Source organism: Tympanuchus pallidicinctus, unplaced genomic scaffold, assembly GCF_026119805.1.
Source record: "Tympanuchus pallidicinctus isolate F22 unplaced genomic scaffold, pur_lepc_1.0 scaffold8, whole genome shotgun sequence".
Lineage (NCBI taxonomy): Eukaryota > Metazoa > Chordata > Aves > Galliformes > Phasianidae > Tympanuchus > Tympanuchus pallidicinctus.
Genome location: NW_026294802.1, coordinates 48,907,289 through 48,931,976, shown reverse-complemented (window position 1 = coordinate 48,931,976; position 24,688 = coordinate 48,907,289). Strand labels below are relative to the sequence as shown.

The window sequence follows — 24,688 nt, the reverse complement described above, 5'->3', positions numbered from 1 at the left end:
ATGGAGATATCACAGGAAAGCATACTTGCTGCTCAGTGATGTTCAACTCTGCAAAATCAAAACTCGTAGCTGGGCTTTGTGCTGGGATTCTTTCTAAGGCTATTTCAGTCAGTGTCTTTGTCATGAAAAATCCTACAGGTTAACAAAGAAGAAGGTTACAAAGATGACCTGTTCCATCACAGTCCACCATGCTCTGAGGTTTCCTATGAAGTCCGTGGCAGAAAAGTTGGAAAGAATTCCAATTCGCAGAAACTTTCCCAGTTATTCCGACTTTCCAGAACTAACCTCAGCACCTCTTGGCTTGGCATGATGGAGAGGTGAGGTCAGAGCTGGAGCACGGTGGGGAACATGGGCTGCTCCCCACCATGATGCCCCCCAAGGGCTGGTGTCCAGCTGCCTCCTGACATCCTCAGGAGAGCCTCCACTGGGGCACTCCTCTACTGGACTCTTACAAACATCAGTGGCTGCCACGGACAATTGCAAGAGCATCCATGTGAGCATAAAAGCGCTACAGCAAGGCCAAAGCGAGGGCAAAACAATTACCGCCATCGCCATCCCCACTCTCTCGTGGGTTATTCCACGAGAGGAATATGTTCCAGGGAACAGCGAAAGCAAAACAGTAAGAGCACAACCCAAACTTTGGATTAAACCGTGAGCTGAGACTTTGAGATCTGCAGATGTGGCTCTGCCCTTATCGCTGACTGCGGCGCGACGACTCAGCAGTTCTGTGCTGCACCTGGCCCGACCTTTTTTTTCCCCATTGATTTATTCAGCTTTCTGCTCTCTTCCTAGGCACCGAGCCTCATTCTGTACTGCAGATTACAGCAATTCTGGCCAATCGCACTCGGTGGAAGCAAGAGCATCTTGCCTTGTTTCTGGGAGGTCCAAGGATAAGGTCCTGTCCCTTAGAAACAATTGAGCCAAGAGCTGAGATTAAAATTCAGCTTGAGAACAGAAGGTCTGGCATTATTTTGCATTTCTTAATAAAAGGTTTCCACTGCTGTAGTTATTTCCTCTCCGTTGTGGAGCACCCAATGCTGACTAGGCAAGGGCTATCCATTAAAGACTTAAAGAGAAGTTCCCTCTCTTTGACGGGAAGAAGGTAGGAGAAATTAATTTCTCTTTCAGCATCGCCACACCTGGGGAAAGGATCTTGCTCACAGATAACAGCGCAAGCAAATATTTTCTTTGGGAGAAAAAGAGAAAGTGAAGATCAAGGTCAGAGGAGGCACAAGTAAAGACAGGCGACTGCCTTCAAAATAACCTTCCGTAGAACATGTGGGGGTGTCATCTTATTTAATACGGAAAACATGCAAAAGCATAAAAAGGAGGGGGAACTGGGGGGCTTACAGAGAGATAAAGGGGTTGCAGTGTCTGGTTGTGCAGATATGCTGAATTCCAGCTGTACACAGAGTAAGACACGCAGATGAGGAAGGGGTGAGATACTGCATTTACCCTCCATGTACGTATGGAGTGCTGCCCAGCACCGCTACCCGGGACTTTATGAGACATCTTCCTGCTCACAGGGCTCAAGGGCTGCGGCTTCTCTTTGCTGTGAAGCTGCAGGATCCCTCAGCTCCGGAGGGTATGAAACAGTGCTATGCACATGTGAGTACTGGGACATGAAAAAATCACTTTTCAAGATTTCAAACACATGCCAGAGCCCTGCGTTAAAAAAAAACATCTCCAAGTGCTAAGCAATATGCATCTTTGCTCCTCACCCAGTGGCTAAAGGCTGCATTTTAGCTTTCCAAGTGCCAAGTCAAAGCTCACTGACTAGATTTCCACTGCAGACCCTCAGAGGACTCTCTGCTCACAACTGGCCAGATGAAAGGCTTTGGTTGGTTGGCTGTGCCAGCCTTTGCCAGCAGCTGCTTCTGTCTCCTGACTGCTGAAAGACAACCTTCTATTTTTCGCCTGGTTTTCAGCTGACTTTATAACTGAGACATGCAGACAGGTACAGCAGTGTTATGCAGTGTAATTTATTCAGTGCCATACAGGAAAATTGTTATTACTCCCTGGCTACTGACTGAACAGCGAGAGCACCTTCCCACTTCAGATGGCTACAGGCTAGAAGTCACCCCTAAAATTACACCAAAAGACACGGAAATAGCAGTCAGAATACCAGTTATGTTTTGGACTTTTTTTTTTTCACGCTTTATTATGAACTCAAAACTGGACCTGCTTCTGTGGGAACTTATGCTAAGGTATGCAAATATTTCAAACCAAACCAGTCCCATTTTCCAGTGTGAGTGGGCCAGGTTTCAGGCAAAGATGCTTTCACAGCAAAACCATGGGAAAATTCACCAGTTTTCCACGTTTCCAATATGCCAATATTCATCTCCTGTGAAGTGCCAGCAGTTGTTGGAACAAGGCTACAACCCAATAAAGCGTTTCTGCACATGCTTAACTTTCAGCACGAGGTTCAGGGGTTTGCTTTTATATTCACTATTGTTAGCTACCTTGAATTTTTAAACCCACAGGGACAATTTGCATCTTCTGAGCTGTATAATTGCACCATGAAAGGGATGGTAGCTCATGATTACTGAATTGTTAATTAATCATTTTTATTATATTTAAACATGCTTCAGAAGACCATAATGATGTATGCTTCCTTGATATTAGCTGTACTAATTAGATCATCTTTTCTAAATTAGAGTGCAGTTTTCTTAGCAGGTTTCCTTTTATCTGGTATTCATTTTCAAAAGAGCTTCATGTTGTTCCCACAGATGAGTGAATCACTTCCAGGGAATCATGTTATGCAAAAGATGTTTTTCTTGCTTCTGGAGAATGCCTGTGGGTAGATCATGGATCTCCTCGAAATCATTAAATATTTTGAAGTTGAGCTTTCCTCAACAATCATACATTCCTTCACAGATGAGCATCACTGCAGCTAAGATGAAATTCACTCCCTACAACAAACTGGCACGTATGATGTGTTTACTGTGCAATACAGCCTGTGTCAGTGACACATGAAAGGAGAAAATGAAAGCAGCTGAAACACATTTACATACCTGAACACGCAATTCTACTTTCTGCCTTCTCTCTCAAGCAGCTAATTAGAAGTTACGATGCTCTGGCACTGAAAGCAATGCTGCCTCCTTCACCAAAATACTACTGTGAAAAAATTTCTAAGGAAATGGTGACCATGATACTGCTGAGGTCCTCCCTCAGGTTATCTTAAACTTATCAAAGCTCAACTAGTTTGCAATATCCTTTCAGCTTAAAGGAAGATGGAATTTCACGTTTCTGCATGACCAGCAGGTGATTTCCCCTGACTGTAATGCTCCTAAATTCCAGAAAGAAAGAGAACATCCTCTCTTGGTGCTAACTGATACATCTACCTAGTTTAAAAGTCCAGTGCCCAACGGCAATACCAGACATCAGCAGGTTGAGAAGAGGCTATAATCTGCAGGTGTCTCTGCAAAGCAGTACTTACATGTCAACGAATCTTCTGCTGAGGTTCGAGATGACAACGGGAGACCCGGACTGGAAAGGAGGATCTCGAACCACTTTGTATTGGATGGGTTTGCAGTCCGTGCACAGCGTGCTGTGGGGGATGGAGCTCAGCATGGCAGCATCAATTTCCAAGTGCTCATCCAGAGTGTAGATCTGGATGCCGTACACCTCCTCGCCCACCTGTCCTGCGTCCAGTTTGATGGTCAGAGGGATGTCACAGAAGACATTCTGCGGCCCAAGTGAGATGTTCTTCCCACTGACAGTGAGCAACTTGACGTCATTCACCGCACCGCTGGAGTCCCAGTCGGGGGAAACAAATGTCACCCACACTGTGAGGGACTCTGGAGTCAGGGGGTAGCGGAACTCCAGCTGCAGGTAGCAGCCCTGGGGCTCGGGGCAGGCAGGGGGCACCGTGTGCTGGTTGACAGCTGAGTTGGGGCTCCACGTCCGGACGCTGGATTTACAAGGCTGTTCAACGTCAGGGTGCCCTGGAAAGAAGGAATGAAACGAAGAAAGTGCATAAAAGAAAGCAGAGAACATGGCTTATCATTGGCAACAGCACTGAAAGAGAAACTGGTGGCAGGTAAACATATCTCTACAGGGAGCTCATTACTTGTCTGGGCTGAACAGGCATGGCCAGCATGGAGAGGAGTTTAATGCCTGTGTCTCATGGCTGGGTGAGACACAAACCCACCTAAAGCACCCAGATGGAGCAGACACCACACAGCACACACCATGACAGTGTGCCTGGTCCCACACTTCCTATTTGTGGTACATTCCCCTGTGCCAAACAGTGCCAAACAGTGATATTTTCTATCCTTTCCACTTGGTACTTCATTTGATAAGCAGACTCCACTTTGCTTTCATTTCACTCTAGTGTTCCTCTTACATCTCTGTAATCTAAAATATCATATTTTCCTCTTGTCTTCAGCAAAGACAAAGGCAAGAGCTTCTGCTGGTTCCATGAAGTCATTACATTGTGCTGTGGGGCAGCAAAATACTCAGCTCACTCCTACGTCTTTACAGGCTCATCTTGTACACTGTGTAAGATCCCTTTTTTGGAAGCACACTGAGCACAGGTTTGAGTTGGCTCTCTGCACTTGTCGTGATGAAACAACAGGCACTTGTGCTTTTACATGTCTCACCACTGGCTATGTTCAGCTTCATGGGAGATATTACCAAGGACTAATGAAAGCCACAGTGCTTGCTGGGATCCCAAATACAATGGTAACATTACAATTTGGCACAGAATCGTGGACTGCAAGATCCAGAGAGGTCAGATGGGTGGAACAGTTGGTAACAGAATCCAGTGAGTGCTATAAATTCCCTCTTCCTTCCCAAATGATCAAACAAAGAGGGAGCAAGCAGAACAGAGAGAAGACAAAGTATAGGAAAGAAGAGAGGAAAAAGAAAAGATAAAGGTAACAAGAGGAGAAAAATGCAGATGGAAAGAGAAAATGAGGGAGGGAGAGCACAGCTGTTGGCAACTGAGGAAGAAAGTGAGATAAAGCACTGGGCAAACACAGACAAACAGGACATCACTGCTAATTTAAAGAGAAAAGGGCAACGTGTGAAGGTTATTCTTACTGTCTGTGATCCAATGAAGTGATAGAAATGTGCCTTTTCTGCCAAAGATACACAGCCCAGGGAGTTCTCCTGTTCATACCAAATGAACCCAGACACAGAAAGATTTCCCTGTATCTCAGCAGTCCTCTCAGAAAACCAACACAATGTTCTGCCCCTAAGCTCTCCCCTGCTCTTCACATGGCACAAAGCACTGCCACTAACCCAGCACCTGGCAGACCAGAGCATCCATCCACCATGCAGGAAGCCAGAATTCCAGTGAACACCCTCAGACGTTCCTTCTGCCAAGCTCACAAGGACTAAGAGTGTAATCCCTGTGAGCAGAGAGAACCCCACTCAAGCCACATCATCCCACAGTGCTTGCTGCCATCCACATGTGCTTGGCTGGCCAACAAATGGTGTTCCAACATCCACAGTGAGCCTGTAACTGCAGCCCGAAGAAGGAGAGTTTTAACCCCAGTATCTCATGTGCTTTGAAAGAGTTGCATTAATGCTAGCATCTTGCCAATAGGAAAATGGAGTGGATTAATGGCTCACAGCCTTGATGTTGCTCCCCTTGGGTTCCTGCAAATTCACCTCTGCCTGTTCAAAATCTCTGTAAGACTTAAGTAGAGAATAAACCTACATACTTTGGTAGAACAGGAAGAGACCCTCTGTGTTCAGCTAAGTCAAACTCAGTGTGCACTGCAGGGAGCTGAAAGTGGATCATTGCTGCCTACTGAGTAAGAACAGCTCTGCCTGGCAAGAATGGAAGTTTGACCATAGTCTGGCATGGACTGAAAACTGAAATGAAGTACTGAAGTTGAAATAAAAAAAAATGAAATTAAAAACCAAAAAAAGTTGAAATAAATAGTCCCTTTCTTAAAGATTATAGACACTCAGACTTGAAATGTTTGTTCAATTGTGGAACAGCATCAAAACCTTACTCCATGTATCTAGGTTTCCAGACATGGGTGCATACTATGAAAATTACAAATAATTATATATAAAAAGAAATGATGGATTGGACATCATATGCTTGTGTTCTCAAGTTCTAAAAACCCTTTAGCTTATGAGAACATGAGCAAGATCAATTGTCAAATGACATTTTGTATGGCCTCCCATCTGGCCAAACACAAGTAAGATGTGAATGTGGGGTTTGTGAGGATGTGGCAAGTCCCATCTCCAGTTATACAGGGATGGGAGGTGGGGAGGGAGGTTTCAAAATATGTATATGCTCAGCCTGGTGTGTCGGTGCAAGCCCTCATTATGAAGTGGGAGCAGAGACCCACGTCCCCTCATTGTCCTGCCATGAAGACAGAGAAGTGAGGCACTTGTACAGAGAGGTGAGTCGGGACCAGCAGCCTCTAGGGAGCCTGTTGCTGTCACAGCTAGAAACTCACCCCTGACCTTTCCAATTTGATCAAGACAAAGCAACCTCTAGTCATGGCTCACAAGTGGTCCTGATCAACGCGAGTACCTGAGCAGCATAACAATGCTATGGGACCTCAGCAAAGCGCCGTCAGACCAACCAGGTCCAGAGCTGCTTCTGGGACACTCGAAAAAGGTGATGTGCTGGTACAAAGCTGGATGAGTAATGACATGGGACGTTGGTTAGTGGTCAACAGTTGGACTTGATGATTTCAGTGGTCTTTTCCAACCTTAATGATTTCATGATTCTGTGAGTACTTTAAGTCCTTTTTCGTGAGTATCGTCTCAGATTTTAAAATGAGTTCATGTTGGCCAAGCTTACTGCTCTTTTGTACTCACTTTCCACAAATGCTCAACCAGTGGAGATTTACATAGATGAACATTTGTAGAAAGTGAATTTAATGCTTGCATGCTTGAGAACCCAGAGATAGACAATTGAAGATGACAGAAAATGACCTAACTGTGCTATCTTAACTCAGACCAAATGCAAACAGATAGAAATCCTGAACATCAGGGACTTTGGTAGAGATGACAGAAAATTAGAGAGCAACAAATACCATACACTTGGTCTATTTTCTACCCTAAAGCAAAAACAACTTGTTAATGTAGTAAAAAGATAGAATTCCCAAATTTTCTTTCCAGAGCAATGGCAAAACAGCAATTGAATGAGACAGATAAGGATCAGACTTCACCCTTCACAGTTAAGAATATGCAGGAACACACTGTACAAAGAGGAAATTAAATGCAAAATGCAGCTGAGTAATAAATCTTAGAGAAGCTTAGTTTCTCTAGGAATGATGCCGCTGGCAAGACGTGCGAGATCTAGAAGTTTTCAAATCAGAGCTTGTTGGAGAAATTTTGATGGAACTGAGCATCTCAATGGAATACAGAGTTCTTTCAAAATCAAAACACTTTGCAAAATTGGATTTATTTGGCCAAAATTTTACTCTGGAAAAGAAAATGGCAAGAAAGTTCTAACAATAATAGAACATTGTGTTTTGACATTTTTGGAAGAATTCATTTAGCTTTTGTACTTTCAAACACTTTTCACTTTGATATTAAAAGTTGCTTTTGCCCTAGATTATATACTAAGAGGAGACACTTTCAAATGTCATAATTGAACTGAAGTTCATGAAAGAGAAATTACATAAGCTAAATAAAACATTCTGGCCAGCCTCAAACACTTTTTGTTTTTAATTTTCCTTCATGGAGAAATTCAAAAGTTTCAGATTTTGTTCCAAACAAAACCAGGTTTCAAAGTCTTCTAAGAGTTGGCGGAGTGGAAATTCAGTCCTCCACTCTGCACTACAACTGCAAGCCATCCAAATTTTGCTAATTCTGTTTACTTGACAATCAGGTCACACCTGTGGCTGGAGCACTGCTTCCCAGGATGGGGCTCCTCTGCAACCTCCATGCAAGGGGCAGGTGCACTCTGTTGGGCTCAGCAGCTTTGGCCCTGGATGTCCAAATTTTTATTGGGTTGGAATGAACTGCAGCCCCCAGTGGGCCCCCACCTGGGGTCTGGGCATTCAGGGCAAGAAACACTTTGATTATGTACATCTTGTGCCATCACAAAGCAGGGAAACAATGTATTGCACACACTGACCTGAGGAGTAAACAGGACTCTTGGTACCAAGATTAAACGTATTCCCATATTAACTAATAGATAATTTTCCTTGTAGATTAACTCCCATGTATTCTAGCTGAAGGACAGAGAAGCCCTTAACATAAGAAAACATCTGTATTAAAAGTTAGCAAATTCCAGGTGTGAACCTTTGTGTTCAATGAAGCTCTTGTACGTTTGGGCTCAGAGCATGCTGTGCCTGAAGAAATAGCTTGTGATGGACAGACTGAATTAACATTCTGCTCTTCTCAAACTGTAAACTGTGATTACTGACCTCTGCCTGGTATAATCACATTTAAACACTCCACTACATCCAACTACGTACACAATGGGAGGTATGGATATTAGGAAAAATCAGGTTGGATATTAGGAACAATTTCTTCTCAGAAACAGCAGTGAGGCACTGGAACAGGCTGCCCAGGGAGGTGGTGGTCACCAGCCCTGGAGGTGCTCTCAGGAAAAGGATAGATGTGGCACTGAGGGAAATGCTTTAGTGGGCATGGTGGGGATGTGTTGATGGTTGGACTTGGTGATCTTTGTGGTCTTTCCAAACTTCTTGATTCTATGGGGTAGAGTTGATGATGGCAACTTAATGGTATTGTACATCTGTCTCTGCAGACCATTTTTCCTCCAATGTACTCTAGAGGAGCCACAAGCACAGCATGCAGAGCACCCTGCACTAGATTGAACATGATGTAGTCACCCGCAGAGTTCTTGCCCAAAAGGCAGTCCCTGCTCCTTCCAGTGTGACTGCTGGTGCAGCCTGTTAGTAATTCAATATAAGTGAAGGCAGCAGAAATCAAGCCCAAAGAAATAACATGCAATTCTTCATTTCTGGAGTCAGAGCAGAAGGACTAAACTGCTCCCTTGAGGAATTCATCTGGCAGAAGTGAATGGTCAGTGTTTCTTGGCACTCTGCTGCTTTCTGAAGTTCAAGTTCAGCTCCCGAAATTCATTGAACTCATGGGCAGGGTCAGGACACAGGGACCAAAACACGGGAGGTATTACTTCAGGAACACAGGGCATCCACCCGTCCTCTCGTTTTCTTCTCGCTACTCTCAAATACAACCAGCCACCCTTCCCCAGAGGTCCCCACCTGCTCTGTGGTCTCCTTTTGCTCCGGCCCGACCTCCCCCATGCCACAATTCTGCCCCAGCCCCTTGCTTACCTTCTGCTTCCCGTGGGCTCCAGTGCCCCGAGGGATCGCAGGGCATCGGGGACGAGGCGCTGAAGGCATACTGCACCAGGACTCTTCCCTCCACGCACAGATCACATGCTGATCCCACTTCTCTAGGAGGCCAGGAAAACAGGAAAACACACCACCTTAGTAACAGCTGAATGAGCAGCTTATTCAACTATATTAAAAACAGTAAGATGTGGAATTCAGTGCCACTTAATCCTCTTTTCTTACAGCATGGATGAGAGTGTTTTCTGGCCATGGCTCGGCAGGTTTGTGCTAACGGCTGGGAAGATGGCATCAGAGTGAGTCATCATCCCATACAAAATGATAGCAACCTAGAAACTACTCTCAGCTGTAAGGTTGTCGGGGGTTTTTTTTTGCCCTCACAAATCCATCTAAAGAAAATCCGTGTTATTTAGAGGCTGGAGCAGAGAAACGGGCCTCAGGAAATATCAGACCAATTGCTACTCCCATCATGGGTTTATTGCATGAACTCCTAGCATCTTCAGGACTTTAAAGGCCTTAGGCTTACCACTGATTAGAGACAGAGTTAAGTCCCAGATCTACAAACATCAGAGAGCTGCTTGGAGAAGCACGTCTCAGTTCCATGTGCAAGGACCTGCTTTTGGAGTGGATCACTGCCCAGATCACCAGAAGTCTGGAAACAGGGCAGGCCGTGATTATACAGCAAGGAACATGCCCACAGTCCTTTCCACGGGGGAAAATGGATTCAGTACCTGGCATCCTCAGCACCAGCAGATGGCTCTTTCTGAACTGAAACCCTCCTGGCCCCATGCCATGGGATGGCACGACAGGGCACTGAGAAAGGCACTCTGCTGCCCAGTGCCAGATTGCTTCGCCTAGACAACAAGCCTAAAACCAGCTACTGCCACTACAGCACTGTCAGCAGAAACTGCCAAACAGGAAAACCCAGTTAAACACTGCTTCACCAACATTTGTGCAAACACATTCACAAAGTGAGGGTTTAAGCTGGTGTAGCTCTAATGTCTTCTGTAACATTGAATTGATTTATATCAACAGAGGATGTGGCTCACACGGTTCATCCCTAGCATTCCTTTGTAGTCACACGATTTGGAACAACATACGACCCAGAATGTGTGGTTATTGATCCCCCAAACTTGTTCATCATTCACAATTCACTGTTCTGCTTTAAGGAATGATGCCACCCAAAATGGAATAAAGAATTCTTGATCTTAAGTGAAGGAAAGCACTTAGGAAAGGACAGAAACTTCAGGCGAGCAATACTGTGCACTCTCTAAATGCCCCAAGTGCAGATTAAGCCATCAATTATTACCACCAGAAATGCAAATTTCAACCATCTCCCATAGTGAGATTTATTTCAGCACACTTTGCAAAGCATGTTGTGACCCATGGGCAGAAGAGGACCCTGGGACAGGGGAGCTGCTCTCCTAGGCTGTCCCTGTTTCCATTTGGCACCAGGGACAACTCTCGCTCAGCTGCTCTCTGGCTTAGCATCTCCTATTTGTTGACAAGGATCTGTGTGAAAGTCGGCTTTCTGCTGGCTTAATTAGGCGGAAGCAGGGATTGTCAACGGGGGGGACTTGGAATGAAATCAGTAGCAAAACTCGTATCCATTTCAGTATGGCCCACTGCCACCCTGCCAAGAGACAGCAAATGACCGAGCTCATCGCGGGGAGGGATGCACCTGCTGGAAACACTTGAAAAATGAAGTGTGGCAATGGGGAAGAGCAGAGAAATAGGAAGCAAAGGTGCTCTCCCCTTCCCCGCATGCCCTGTACCAGACATACCGAATCCATTTGGGCACACTGCGAATCACGTCTCCACTTTTTCTGTCTCTCTTCACCCACTTGTATTCTTGTTATGATACTACCTGCTAATTTCATCTCGCAATTGGCTGCTCAGCAATGGTTTAATTGCCTAATTCAGCTTGCTCAAATAATATATGTTTAAAAAAAAATGAAGAATCTGGAAAAAATGGGATTGAGAAATAAAAACACGTAATCACTATTGTGCAGGTTTTTTGTTGTGGTATATATATATTTTTTTTTTTTTCAGACACATCCACCAACAGTGGAGAGAAATCCCTGCAATAATAATCTTTCAGTTTCTCTACAAAGAAACTCCTGCATTACTGTTCAGTCCTGGATGAGGACAGAGAATTGAAAGCCAACTTTCCACAATTAGGACTGCTTTCTACTCAAATTAGCAGCTATACAATTTCATCACAGGCTGCCATGGTGGAAAAAACTGTAGGCTTATGGACAAACATTTCCTTTTACCAGCAAGGATTTGGAGGTAGGAGGAATCACAAGGAGCATCATGTGGGAAAGGCTATGAGCAAAATTTCTCTTTTTACTTTTCCAGTTTGGGAGCCAAACTCAACCCTGATGTAACTGCACTGGCTGAAAGGAGTTACACAGGGGATGACTCCTAGGTTGAAGATTTTCATCTGCAGCTTCTTGAGTATAAATCCTGCAAACAGCCATGGATGTCAAAACTAATTACAGAATTGCATATACAGGCTTATGAAAATCTAAGCCAGACCCTTACACCTTACAAAGCCTATGACATCAAGACCAAATGAGCATAAAATGGTTCAAAACATCATTAAATAGGAATGATAGCATATCTGACACCTTCTACACTGGGCACATGATTCCTGAAAGCGAAGGGTAGTGAACAATCTGGACTTTGCTGTTCTCTAATAAGGCAAGTACTGGGGAAATTCCAACTCGTGAGGTTCAGAGCACAGGAGGGATTCATTCCTACAGCATGATATCCCAGCAAAGTGGATTCAAAACATAAAGAATACCAGTGAAAACCAATTCTCATCAGTACTGGCATCAGTTTAGGGGCAACCCAAAACCAGTAAAAATCTGTCTTTCCTTTTGGTAATAAATGCCTGTTTCCAGTCTAAATTATACCTGCTTGGTATAAAACCTGATTGGAATTTGTATCACTGATGTCACCGAAACTTTCCAGCAAGATTCAAGCAAGCAGTTATCAAGCCCAGCCATCTAGAGCTGGGAACCATACTGGCCAAGATATTCACTTGCGAAGAATGAGATAGCATCAGATGCATGGAAATTAATACAGTCACCTCAATGAAAACTTGGAGGAGCAGAGGCGTTCAAAGTTTTCTGTCCAAGCAGAATTAGCTGCAGAGCTCTGTGACAATAACTGTTGACATCCCGCCTCCGCATATCAAACAGGAGGAGCATGAATGGATGCTTAGCGACAGCAGATGAAGGCATCTCATAGATGCAGTCAGGAAATGAATAGTTTTCTTCTTCTTGCTTGTTTTCCCTTGTTTTGTTGGCTCTGTTATTATTTTATTATTAGACATTATTATATGTGCATGCCACATTCTCATGGTTGTTTGTTTGTTTGTTTGTTTTTGAAGTAACATGGAGAAGGACAAGTATTGCAACCCCATGTATAGCAGCTGCAAGAAGAAATGCTGGGTTCTTATATATTTGGTAATTAGAGATGGCCAGAAGCTCAACTAGCTGCTAGAGTTTAGGGCCAAACACGTATGGGCAAATTGATGTGCAGGTAAATGACTCTATGGAGTAACACAGTGTCCATCAATGGCTTACAGTACGGAGGTGAGGAGGGTCTGTCAGAAAGACTTCAGTTTCTGCTCAGCTTGTGCAGCTACGCTCGCCAAGGTGTGAAGACATGGCTGGCTGGATGGACTAGATGGCCTCAGTGGTCTTTTCCAACTTAATGATTCTGTGATTCTGTGACATGGGAGCCACCACACATCCACAACAGTGAGTCAGCACTGCACTCTGTGCTCAGGCTCACAGCACTAACCAAGCAATTTCTAGAACCAAGGCGTTGAGAGAAAAGCACCAAAAGCTGCAGCACCTGTGACACATCAGTTGCATCTGAGCAGGGAAGAGCCTGCAGACAGAGAGGAAGCTGTGCCTCAGGACCACACTGATGTGCCCCAGCACCACCAATGTCCCAGCCATGCACCAGCCTGCAGCAAGCGCCCCGACACCCCTGCAGTGCCAATGGCAGGTCTTCATTAACAAATGTTTTGCACTAGAGATCTAATTATATTGAGCCACAATGCTTGCTAATGTAGCCAGAACCATTCATCCTTTTAAGGCCTTTTTACACTGTCAAAACACCATGGAAGGGGCCTCCGTGCATTAGAAACCAGGCTCAAGGCACTCAGCAGTTGAGTATCAGTCTTCTGTTTTTTACATGAATAGTGCCATTGAAGTGAATGAGTTTATTCATTCAAGTGAGGCAAGTAAAATGTGGGCCATGGTGTGCACTTTGTGTAAAAATATCTGCAAAGATTTACAGTATTCCCACACACAGATAAGATTATACTTGGCCAATTTTACCTCCTACACGTCTTGCACAGTGACCTCATTTTAGGAGCTGACAGAGGCAAGCATCCCTAAGAAAGCAGTGCTGGACACATGGGCACTGAAAGCTTCCAAAGTTTGTCCCCACAACACTGCTATCAAACTTGTTTTGATTAACACATCAGGAGCATGGGCTGCCATAGGCATGCTCACTGACCTACTGTATCTATACATGCTCTGCCTATTGATCTATCTAGGCTCACTGATCCATGTCAGTCAAGTTTTAAAACAGTCACAGCAACATCTCCACATTCATTAGAAGTGGGAATCTCCTTTCAGAATGGAACTGGCCTTGTGTTTGCATTTGCAACTGCCTCTTTAAATCTCCTCACTAAAACGGGGCACACACATTTCAAAACCCAAAGGATATTTTTTCTAGAAATCACTATTTAACATAACTCTGTTATGAAATTTTAGATTTAGCAAGCGATTCACTGTATGTCATTTAAGAAGCAACTAACTAAGAGTTATTAAGAACATATTGATCGAGTTATAAGAAATATGTAATAAAGGCATATTTGGTTACATAACAATTAACTCTGTACCAGTGTGTTTTAAGAGGCAGATGGTATTTATTTAACGCACAGACAGTATCTTCTGAAATCTAAATTAAATTGGAGAAACTTAATTTACCTAAAAACGATTATGGGCCAAAAAATTCCAAATTAATTCTCAAAACTTCACATAAGTCCTTTTCACACGTAGGGAATAAATGGATTCAGTTGCAAAACTGAAATTAAAACAGCACGAGTCCTGTCTTTCTTCATCACCTTCTAATATAATTTGATTCCCCTCTTCCCCATATTAACCTGCAATAAAAAGGGAACATCTCTGAGCACTCAAATTAAGTGCAAGCTGGACACTGAAATGGCCACGCTGTCCTTACAGTGCTGGAAGGAGTTTCTTCCATGCTGAAGACGGTGGCTTTCAAGGTGCTCTCACTGAACAAAGCAGTGCTGAGGCAGCTCTTTGGGTGCTAATATGCCTGTAAATTTAGTCTCCTGCAATACATACTGCTCCAGTCCTGAAGGACACTCAAAGTTTGTTTTCTGTAAAGTATTAAAGCAAGAAGGGGAGAGGAAATGCAAGCACAGACATGAGCTAATGACAATGTGAGGTCAGTTATTAAGGAAGTTCTCCTGCAGCCCATCCAAGCTCTGTACCAGGTGCTGCCACCTCCTCCCCTTGTGAACCACCACTGCCCACGAGCCCTGTGCTGCCACGGGGGGAGGAACAAGATTCCCCATGACCTTGCAAAGGAAACATGCAATAGGAGGGGGAATGTGTGGGCAGAGCTGGAGCCAACAGGTATTTGTGAGCAGCAATAAGAAGGAATCACAAAGCCAGAACTGCTGATTGAAAATTCCTCCCGTGGCATACGGAAAAAGATTTGCCCTTTATATGGCAAATCAATGACTCTCAACAGAGTGCTACAGGCTGAGGAGGGAAGAGCAGAAAACAGATCAATAATCCCCTCAATACGAACCAATTTAGGAAGGAGCCTCAGCCCAGGCTGAGTGCAGCTCATGTTGAGGCTGCTTACCGATCCCCTGCCCACCCAAGTGAGCACAAGAGAACCGAGCAGCGCGTGGTCACCTTTCAAAGAAGTGCCCATCGATGGGTGGAAACCACTCCAGGGTGACAGAGGTGGGGGTCCGAGCCACGATCTGGGGGGCGATGGCGACAGGAGCCGGTTTCTTTGCTGGCTGCCAGCTCTGATAGACCAGGTCCAAGTAGCAGTGCATCCTGGCCACTTGGTTGGGTGTGAAGGAGTCGGTGCAGTCATCGTCTGAAACAGAAGCAGGAACCACATCAGCTGCATGGGATTGACAGTGGGAGGATTACAAGCCGGTGAAGGGGAGCTCCTGCATGGCACAGGATGGGATCTCACAGCCCTCAGAAGTTAATGGTCTGTGAAGAAATTCACGCAGACACCACTTGTGGAGGTGGGTGGGAGGAAAAAAGGTAAATGGGGGAAACAAATAAATAAATACACGTTCCATCCCTCTGAACTGGGATGTGCGTGAAGCACCCAGAGGCCATCCCAGGACCAGGGCGGAGGTGAAGGCACCGTGCAGCACCACTGGATTTGGAAGAACTTTGTGCCTGGGAAAACATCACCGAGACGATACAGGAGGGCAAAGGATAGCAAGTGTTAGGATAAAGCACTGACTGGCAGCTATGTAAACTGTGTGCAATGCAGCGTGACAGTTTTCTTAATTAAAAGAAATTCAAATTTAAAAAATAGTTGAATAGCTTTTACAAGTTATTATATTTTCTAATGAGCAAAGGAAAACGTTCTGAAAGACCAGCTTTAAAAAGTAGTTCATACTGATTAAAAATGGATATTTTTGGTGCAGCAGAATAGCTTTATTTGTACCACAACCTTCCCCCATCAGTAAGATTCTCATCTCTCTGAACTTTTCAGAAACATTTTTGATATGTCAGGTTTCTTTTTCATTCAACATGGAGAAATAATTTGCTGGATAATTTCCCATAAATACCCATTTCTCATGTCTTATTTCATCTGCATTTCACAAACACGATTTGGCAACAAGAACACGCCTCGTACTATCTGAACATCGTACAGTTTAACAACTGCAATGCCCTGGAGAAGCAGAAAATTACCAATCCTCCATTGGGCAGATCACAGAAAGAGTAACTGCATTGTGCAAACACCCAGAAAAGCTGTGCTGAAGACCTTGGTGCTGGCACTTCAACCGTTTTGCTGCCACTCTTCTCATCACATGAATAGCTCTTGAAAGCCCTGAGTGTTTCTTCACGTATGACTGCAGAGCTCCCAGCCCAGTAAATCTCAGGCCCAGATGGGACCTCTGCATGCTGCCACAATACAAACAATGACAGTTTTGCACAGGTCACGTAATACACTTCTTGGAGAAGATGCAGGTCACCAAAGGCTGTTTGGAGCATCGCCTGCGTGCACGCAAGTTGGCAGTTTGATATTGTAACAGCATTACGAGATGCTCTCGTGTCTTCGAGTCCATGCCCTGCGAAACTCACAGAATATGAATGTGTTCTGAAGAGAAGTGTGAATCTGGTGGCTAAATTAAAACCTTACTGCATCTTCCCTGAACCACAAGGAAAAGGAGTCGGCTCTGGTTGGGATCCCTGCTCAGACTGCAGCCCCAAGTGCAGCCCTGCTGCTTCTGGTCCCATCAGGACACCTCCGATTACACATCCTCATCTCTCCCTCCTGATACAGGGACCCTCCCCTGCCCAGACAGGCACAGCAGGCTGACAGGCATCACCAGCCTGAGAGCCTCCACAAATCCCCGTGGTTATGCAAAAAGCAGCTTTAATATGACATCTCTACATATCCTCAATAACTGCCCATGGTCTATCCCTGAGCATGCTGTAAAAGCCATAAATACTCTTCACGGAAGCCCAGAAGGAGACAAAAGGCCCTTAATAGCCATCATAAAGGAACAATAAAACATATATAGGACAAAGCAGTGAGACAATGGCACAGGAGAAAGATGACCTGCATTTTCAATCTGTTTAAACAGCAGCACAGGCTGTGTCCTGGGGGAGGGAGAAGGCGAGGGCAGAGATGTTTCACTTGATCACTCAATTTCAAGAAGGGCTGAAGAGCCTCAAATATAATTATAATTAGAGAAATTCAATGCACTTTGCACGCAGTTCTTTCAGAATTCAGAATGCACTTTGCTGGGATGATTATTCCAACAGAATTCAGAGGTAGAATTCCCGCTGACTTTGTGGAGAGTGGTCTAAAAGATTAACCTATATTTTTACCTAGGAGCACCACAGCTAGTTGGATGTTTAAAATAATAAAAGCATTCCTCACACTTCTTGATCTTCTAGATTTTGTAAGTTGGTGTTTTGGGGGATGAGAAGTCAAGTTTTGTTTGCTGCTTCACTAAAATTTGGAGTGACTGGACAGATGGATGATAGATAGACAAGCACTATGTGATACAATTGCATGCAGGCAGCGAGAGAAAAAGGCAAGGCAATGTTTAGGGCTGCGTGACCTCAACCAACATGTTTCAAAGGTATTTCCACAGTGATTTAATATCCTGATATGATTTTTATTCCGCTGGCAACAACAGAAAAGCAAACAGATTCATGCATGAGCTCTAGAGATACCTATCATGTCGCTTCACTTAATTTTTCAAGGAAAAAAAAAGGGTTCTGCTCAGAACACCAGCACACACGTAGCTCCCAACAGCAGATAGATATCGCTGTGCTCTGTCTCATCTCTTGACACGGCTGGCAGTGCAAGTTCTCTTCGGAAGATGAGACCTCAGGGTTTTGAAACATGCATTCATCACCCCTCTTCGTGTACCCACGAGCAGATTTGGCAGAGGGATTTTGTAAATACAAAGTATTACTGACTTATTTGCGTGGAACAGACAGAAGATTGCTTGAGACATAAAGGCTTTCTGCCCTACCACATGTACAGAAGTGCATAACAACATTTAGGACTTGACTCACTGCTTGTATGTTGCCCCTGAAAACACCCTCTAAATGAATAGAAAAATAAAGAGGAAACTAAGCACCACTTTCAGCTAGTGCCACGAAGGGCATGAAAGCATTTATGTTATAAATCATTTCAGTCCATGCCCCAGATGACATTAAACATTTTGCTTTCCTACAGTTTTATTACAGAACAAGCACTCTTATAACCTTTGGAGTGGGCGATCTGTGTTTCTGCCTGTACTGTTAAGGTGCCCTTCAGTGCCTCTGCTTGTATTGGTCACATTTGAAGTGCTGTGGATGCTGCTAACGTGCTGCCATAGACCTTCAGCACTGCTAGACCCCAAGGCCTGAAATAAGAAAATACAAGCCCAGCCATCCTCTGCTCCTTCTGAGAAACAACAGAGCATCCTTCACCTCCCCTTGAACTTCCAGGAGCGGATCAAGAAGCGGCACTCCCAGCACAAAGCAGCACAATGTGCTGAGAGCCCCTGACCACAGGAACACTCCTGATCCAGGTGCTACCTGAGCATTCACATGCAGCTGCTGATGGGAATGACTGTAGCTGAAAGGCAGAGTCTAAATCAAACAGCAAACATGATATTTGAACGGCTGCACAGAGGCGTGAGCCGTGCCTCATTAGATGCCTATCACAGCTACATCCCACAGCTTTGGTGGTGTCAATATTCATCTGACATTTGCTATCTCCTGGAGAGAGTGTAAACAATCTCTGAACTTGAGTTTTTCAGAGAAGAATTCCTAGATCAGACATCCAGCTCTCAGTCAAATAGAGTGTCAGATTTGCTGAAGAGCTTTTAGGTGCTGTTTTTTTAATGCTCGACTCGTTTCTTTCCTCCCCCGTGTGATGACCTACCCAGTCACCACACAAAACTATGTACAGTTTGGGAAATTTAGGAAAAACAGGAGATGTGGAAGGAATTCTTGAGGCCATCAAATTTAGTGTCCATCAAGATTGGCCCTAGAACTGTCAGGTCTAAATCTAGACATGATGCAACCAGCATAAAGCCCCATGTGAAATGCACTGCAGAAATCAGAGATAACCTTGCTGCTCTCTACTCCCAGCCAACCACAGACCCCAGCAACAAACCAAGGAAGCCCAGGTACCTGCATAGCTCATGAAGTTACTGAACGGTGTGTTTAAGAAACTGTGAAAGCCACACGTGTCATTGCCAGGTCCGGGATCCCCACACAGCTTGTGCTTAGGAGCAGGGTTGGTGTCTCTGCAGAGGTCCCCGGTCTCGAAGGAGGGCTCTGTTTCCATGCATGGATCACTGCAGGACAGGATCTCTGAGATCCCCCGGAAGACGTGGTAGAGCCCCAGGCTGTGCCCAATTTCGTGGATCATTGTGTGCGTGTGGCCAGGAATGCCGTAGAAGGAAGGATTCAGCACAATGCCACCTGCAAGGGGAAAAGAAAAGAGCTTCTACGTTTATCTGCCTTCCTCAGAACAGCGAGAGAAAGATCCAGCAGCTGTTCATTGGATCCTCCATAACGCAGACTGACTTTGCACAGCTGGACACATCACACGCACAGCATGGTCTAAGCTCACCGTGATGTGGGATTGCCTAAGGTTGAGAAACCATGGGACAAAGTCCCACAGCACCAAAGCCACAGTGACAACTGGTCTTTCCACTGAATATGCTTAATTTGGTTTGTGTGTTTTTAGCTCAGAAAAAACATCCTACATGCAATTATCTCATACTGTGCAATTTCAGATCATTTCATGTGCTTAGAAGGAACGATTTTGCCCAGACAAGCGCAAGCAATGCATTTCACACCAGGAGTCAAACAAAACATACCTGGAGCCCTCAGTTCATTATTCCACAGGGTAAAAATATAACACAGCTAAACACGCTAAAAATTGCAGTAGGTTGCACTGATATTTGCAAACTAATAGCTGGGTGAAGAAAGTGGAATGCGCTCACTGCTGGAAAGAGGGAGGTATCTGTGGGGTGTGCTCTGATCCCGCAGACAGTTTTGCAGTAACAGTGAGAAATACACTGCTCAGATACTCAGATGAGCCTCGTTTGGTCGGAGCCACACAGTCCACTGATGAATATACATAAGTCTAATGTGTGAAAAAAATATTAAATCCTGGAACGTGGTAATTCTGAAAGAACTGCGTGGCTGTTAAACATGTGCAAAGAGAAGCAGTGGTGATTTTGTTGTTGTTGTGTGAATTATGGGATGGGTAGATGAGCAAATAGTAAATTTGTGAGGCTTGACAATTTATTGAATTAATCATAAGCATTATATTTTTAGCTCAGCTAGATGTACCTTTGGATTTATGACATGCATCAAATTTTCTTTATTTAGCTTGTTGACCTCAACTTTTCCAAGCCTTTTATTTAAAACTCTTTGTATATATTACCTTCCATGAGAATGGGAGTTCGCTTTGAAAAAGTAATAGTGGGAAAATAAATCTTGGATATGTTACACTAATAAATCAGTGACAATAAGGAGGGAACAGACTTTGACAGGAGGAGTTTTATCAGTGACTGCAGCATAGGGAAGATGAGGTCACCAGGTTTCTGATGCACCGTAAGCTGTTCATTCTCATCTGCTTGGAGACTTTTGCTGTAACACCATGGAATTACAGGGAAATAAGACTCAGAAGACCTCAAAAAGTTCTCAGAACAACATGGGACCAGTTACATCCATACCATCCCTCACACCCATAGGACTGATGTCTCCTTACAACTCCAATGATGTGACCACCCTGGCAATCAACTTCAGCAGCCATCACGGCTGCAAGGATTTAACTCACATCTAATCTGAACTGATTTTTTGGCAATTTAAGTTCATTACTTGAAGTCCTGCCTCACACAGACTCAAGGAACAGAAGATTCTCCTCTCCTTTCATCAGCTTTTATGCAATTATTATCATCCCAACTTCAGGCTTTTTTTCCTTTAGTACGAATAGCCATAATCCATTCAACATTCCCATGCAGCTCAATTCTTCTTCTAGACCTCCCTGACCATTCTTCTTTTGTTTACCCAGTTGTCTCACGTTTTCCTCCAAATACAGTGCCCAGATACAATGCAGTGCTCCAGCTTTCGTGGTATCAGTGTTGAAGAGAAGGAGGACCACTTTATTTGTCTTGCAAAGGTATATGCACAAATAGAGAGAGAAAAAAAGACTTTCACTTTGTGCATTGGCAGATGTGAATGTATGCACACAGTGGAGCTACATGTGCATGCATAAATACATATTTAGCACAAATAACTCAATAGCAAAGTTAAGTATAAACACTAAAGAGCAAATAAAACGCATCATACTGCAACATCATGCCTATTATGGCACGTTCAGAGTCTGCACATCCCTTCCACAACCCGGAGCTGGTCCTTACGCTAGTTCTCCACAAGCTTGGTGTGCACAGAAGTACGCAGCTACTGCCATCACCGTGCTCCTGGCATCCTTCTCTCCCCCTTTATACAACACATATTCTGATCCCTCCAGTGCTTGGGTTCCACTTAGCTGGATCCACTCACACTCAGAAGGAATCTTGGCACGTTGTTTGGTTGTTCTCTTTCTCAAAGGTACTTTCAGAGCTTGTTTTTAAATGGTGGGAGTATTGGTGAAATTCCCCAGCCTTCATAATAGAGGCTGGCCAAATGGTTCTGGCATTGGGCAGCCCTGAGGCAGCTGGAGAGGGAGATTTTATTTTTGCCTTTGTTGAAAATTTATATTTTTCACAGCTGTCAAGAATCTAAATCAATTGCAGTTTTACAGAAAAGATAAACTCCTGCACCCAGACAATCTCTATCCCAGCCTTTAGATCTGCACCACAGGACATATTTCATATTTTTTATTAAGTACATATTGGATTTATAGAAGAGAGTAAAAAAGATTAAAGATGAATTCTTACAGACCAAGCACAGGTCTGGGAGGGCTATTATGACAGGAAATTATGGCCATTATTTATTTATTTTTACTTTTTTTCCACTGCAAGTTAACTTTAAACTGTTGGCTATGTCTTCCTTTCTTTCTTTTTCTTTTTGGTATGATCTCTTTTTTCGTCAATGGATTCTGCCAATACACTGTAGGAGCTGCATTTAAATTGTTTTGCTCAGGCATGATGTTAGCAATTAGCTTAATGAAGTGACAGAGGAACCCATCAGGGCTTTGGGCAAGCCCCAGCCCTCTTGCAGAAGGTTCTTCTCTGCCTTCTGGAGCTCTTTCCCTGTTCTCTGCTCCCTCCCATGGCAACACCAAGGGAAACTATGAAAATACTCATTTAGGGGCAGATCTACTCCAGCCTTATTTCACTCCAGCAGTAACATTAGGGGTGGTGTTTCCTAACATCAACCAGAACTGCTGCGGGCTGATGGAGGACTATGGGGTTGTAGTACTGCAAAAAGAGAAATCTCAGCAGCATGGGGAACGGTGGAGCCTGGGGGTTAACAATTTCTTTGTTTTTGCCAAAAGATGTAGCCGGGGGGAAGGCTCACCAGCAGACATTCCCATCTCCCTCTGTTTTGGGTGCTTCCAGCCAGAGCCCACAGAGATAGGGCTGGAGGCAAGTCAGTGGAAGTGGCTTCACTTCCAGCCTTGCTCAGAAGGAGGTGATGTCTGGATGTGTGTCAGTGCTGGTTCGTGGGGAGGAACACTCACACTGCTTCCAAGCAGCTGCAGAGCTGGATGTCATAGTGAAACACTGGCAACTGCAGTAGGGCAGCCAGCTCCTGCTGCTTGCTCTGACCACGGTCCCTCTCAGTCATAGAGATGGGTCACTACAGATAAGTGTTAACATCAGTGTCTGAAGTAATGCAGTTCTGAGTACAGTGAAGTTGTAGTTCAGCTCTTATGGGATGTATGTTTAGTATGCTTCAGAGTAATAAAAACCATATTTGCTGTCTTCTTCTGGGCTTTATGTTTGCCCATCTTTGTTTTGCTCACTGTGGGCTTAAATAATGAAAACAAAAGATGGCTGAAGCAGCCTCTATAAAGGCTGAATGAACATGGCTGAAATTGGGCATCATCTGCCTACAGAGGCCTGGCCAGGCTGGAGAAAGCATCTGCTACGAAGTGTGCAGGCCCATCTGCAGGGCAGCAAACTCTTCCCCGTTCCACTCAAACAAACATCAGAAATACAATCTCTTGGCAGTTTGTTCTTTTGCACGGTGGTGGAAAAAAATAGCAACAAAATGTCATCTGTGAGGAAAATTAATTGGATGCTCGCTTAGTAACGAACTCGGGATCATAACGTAACAGGTTAAGGTTAAACATTCATGTCTGTCTAGCATTCCCTCACCTATCTCCCCCAGCCCTCTTTGCAAAGTGCTCTCATGGAGCAAATGCCCTGTAAAGTAGCTTCACTTAAAAGGTGAAATACTTTCAGATTGACATCATCTACAAATACCATAATATGCTTTGGGTTTATAACCTAATATTTTCCTGGTTGTGAGCCAGTATCTGGGAATCATGAAATACTTTTTTTCCCCTGACTATATGTTAGAGGAATGATAAGAAATCAGACCAGAGCTTAGTGCATATTTGTCTTGCCTTCTTAGCGCCTCAAAAGAATGCTTTACAAAAGAGAAACATCTTTATCACTCACCTAGATGCATCAAGGCCTCCTTGTCCCAGGGCCAAGTTGCCACTCCAGCCAGCTCTTCCTCAGAGGAGTTGGCAAAGAAGATGTTGAGGTGTGTGGATCCATCCAGTTTGAGGATGTTCTTCAGTTCATTGACATCTAAGTATGCTCTATTAAAAAAAAGAAAAAAAAAGGGAAAATTCCACTTTTTTTTCTAAAAGTGGCACAAAAAGCAACAAAGTATTGAAGTATTGCAATCCAAGCAAAGATCTTATAATATCCTGCGTATCAGTCACCTGAAATATTTTAATAACACACTCCCAAATTTCAATTACTTCACATTCATGCAGTGAATCTCATCTGAGGTCTTCCAGCCATTTCTTAACTATGGCTACAAAACCCAAGGTAAATACATAAAGCTGTCTATATTCCCAAGATAAGTATAGGAATCTTTTTATTATGAATGTAATTAACCGTGTACTATGGCCAGTAAATCTTCCTATATCAGCAGTTACCTTGCACGTTTTTTCTAAGCTGTTTGGTGCTCTACACTGCTATTCTCCCCCACACGAAGCTCCACGCCTTCAGCCTGGCACCAGCTCCCAGCATTACTCCTGTGACACCAGTGGCATTATTCCTGCTGAGATGCACTCAGCCTAGCCCTCACACGGGTTGGTTGGTTGGGAATTGCTATTTCCAGGTTCCTTTTGGAACCTCTTAAAAGAAGTAGATTTTGTTGATACCAGAACACGGGAGGAACTGCCCGAGTGCATCCCTGGTGCCACGCTGGTGCCAGTGGCACCGTCACGCTCTAACTCAGAGCAGAGCTGCAGCCTAAGATGAAACCCATCTGTTCCTCGTCTCCAGCTCACATCGCCTCTTGACACTGAGTGCTGTGCTAACGTGAGACCTAAAATATGGGTGAGTTCTGCTGTCTCCACCTGACAGGTAGGAATATTGGAAGGGCAGGGCACACCGAGTCAAACATGGTTGGCCGGCATGTTAGGAAGGACACCGTTATGGTCCT

The 24,688-nt window shown here is 44.3% G+C and overlaps 1 protein-coding gene across 1 annotated transcript in view; it reads right to left on the bottom strand.

Annotated features, from left to right (window-relative positions):
• PAPPA (pappalysin 1) overlaps positions 1-24,688 on the bottom strand; it is a 172,590-nt gene that overhangs the window by 97,011 nt on the left and 50,891 nt on the right. Inside the window, exons 3-7 of the mRNA XM_052669628.1 lie at positions 23,686-23,831; positions 19,229-19,522; positions 15,245-15,437; positions 9,246-9,367; positions 3,440-3,947 (exon numbers count right to left, since the gene is read on the bottom strand). Coding sequence (XP_052525588.1) covers positions 3,440-3,947; positions 9,246-9,367; positions 15,245-15,437; positions 19,229-19,522; positions 23,686-23,831 — 1,263 coding nt within the window. The remainder of the gene's footprint in view (positions 1-3,439; positions 3,948-9,245; positions 9,368-15,244; positions 15,438-19,228; positions 19,523-23,685; positions 23,832-24,688) is intronic.